At 42.5% G+C, this 1,797-nt stretch overlaps 1 protein-coding gene across 1 annotated transcript in view; it reads left to right on the top strand.

Moving 5' to 3' along the window:
- Window positions 1–1,797, top strand: part of LOC106810682 (tubulin polyglutamylase TTLL13-like) — a 22,473-nt gene that overhangs the window by 5,469 nt on the left and 15,207 nt on the right. Inside the window, exons 5-7 of the mRNA XM_014814111.1 lie at window positions 309–461; window positions 851–1,007; window positions 1,245–1,388. Of these exons, the coding sequence (XP_014669597.1) occupies window positions 309–461; window positions 851–1,007; window positions 1,245–1,388 (454 nt within the window). The remainder of the gene's footprint in view (window positions 1–308; window positions 462–850; window positions 1,008–1,244; window positions 1,389–1,797) is intronic.

Raw genomic sequence — 1,797 nt, 5'->3', positions numbered from 1 at the left:
GGACCCCCTTAGTTTCCCCCCTCCCTCCTCCCCCTAGTTTCCCCCCCCCTCACCCTCACCCTTACCCCTCCCCTCTGTTTGAATTTCATCCTGGGGAGAACCCTGTACAGGTTGGTTATTCTGGCATTTTGTAGCTGTGCAAAATAGACGTGCATAGGATTTCTTTCCAGCTAAATATTGTGACTGGCATTGTGGGGTCATATTGCGTTGGTGCTATCAGTGAAGTTCTGGAAAATCCAACCTGTGGTGTTAATGTGGTTTATTTGTACAGACTGACTGGCGACTTTTTCTGCTCTTGTGTATGTAAGTGAAGTAGGAATGTACTTACAGAAAGTGAATCACTTTCCCGGCATGAGCGAAATTTGCCGCAAGGATCTCCTGGCGAGAAACATGAATCGCATGCAGAAACAGTTCCCTAAGGAGTATGCGATCTTTCCTCGCACGTGGTGCCTGCCTGCTGAGTATGTGTCGTCTGTCGGATCAGCTCTGCTAAATAACCCTATGCCTGTTCTGCTCATGCTTTTGCTTAGTGCATGTAATTGTAATGGGAATGTTGTTGTTTCTACAGATATGGGAGTAACAGTGGTTTTACAGGCACAGTTTAAATTGTGCTACGGATGTCTAGGCATGCAGTTTCCGTGCAGAAAAATGTTCATTTACTGTTGTGATAATGTGCTTAATGTAACTTTTCTCAGGCCCATGAATTGGTATTGGTATTTAAAGCCCACTGGGCAAAGTGATGTCATAGTGGATGTTTCACCTTGTAAATTAATATATAATGAACTTAATTCTCATTCAATTTATTTAAAGTGCAGGCATGTCACTTAAGTTTGTTGTACTTGCTCCATAGTGCTGGTGACTTCCAGACCTATGTTAGAACTAAGAAGAATAAAACGTACATCTGTAAACCGGATAGTGGATGCCAAGGGAGAGGCATATTTGTTACAAGAAACCCCAAGGACATCAAACCTTTCGATGATCTCGTGTGCCAGGTCTATGTGTCTAGGGTAATAACAGCTCGATTCATTTTTAAGGTGTAAAATTACATAGTGCAATTATGAAAACTCCTGTATCTTTGATATTTGCAGTACGTACATTGTTTTATCATCATACATCTAGTCGATATTGAGGTTATGGTGATGACGCAATGTAGTAATAGATTCGAATGAAATCTAAAACTGGATACACAATCGACTAACTAAAACATCGCTAGTTTGGTAATACCAAAATCTGCTTCTTTTCAGACATTCCTGATCGATGGCTTCAAGTTTGACCTTCGCGTGTATACAGTGGTGACGTCATGTAACCCACTTCGCATATACGTCTATAAGGACGGTCTGGCGAGATTCGCAACTACACCGTACAGCGAGCCTACGCCACAGAATGTTGTATGTTTGTCTTATGGAAAGTGTATGCATTAATGCATAGCTAATGCATACAGCTAATTAGCTTTCACGCATGAGGTTCTCATGTCTTGACATTTTAACCCGTAATTAATGTGTATTAATTAGCATGTGTGCATATATATGGGTTGAATAATTGAGGCATTATAAGGAGTTGGTTTACCACGGCTCGGGTAGGATTACGAGCAGCTATGTGGATGCATGATAGTGTGGTTGCCCTCATTTTATTAGTTCAGCTGACAAAGTCAGATGCAGGTTGTAGAATCGCATGATTGTCCGTCCGTCCGTGCGTCTGGCAACAGTTGGGCACAAATCTTAACCGCTCGATGTATGGTCTTGATATTTGGGATGTGTGTGTGTGTGTGTGTGTGTGGTGGGGTGGGGGGGGGGGGTA

Source organism: Priapulus caudatus, unplaced genomic scaffold, assembly GCF_000485595.1.
Source record: "Priapulus caudatus unplaced genomic scaffold, Priapulus_caudatus-5.0.1 Scaffold463, whole genome shotgun sequence".
NCBI lineage: Eukaryota > Metazoa > Priapulida > Priapulimorpha > Priapulimorphida > Priapulidae > Priapulus > Priapulus caudatus.
This window is presented reverse-complemented; position numbering and strand designations above follow the sequence as displayed.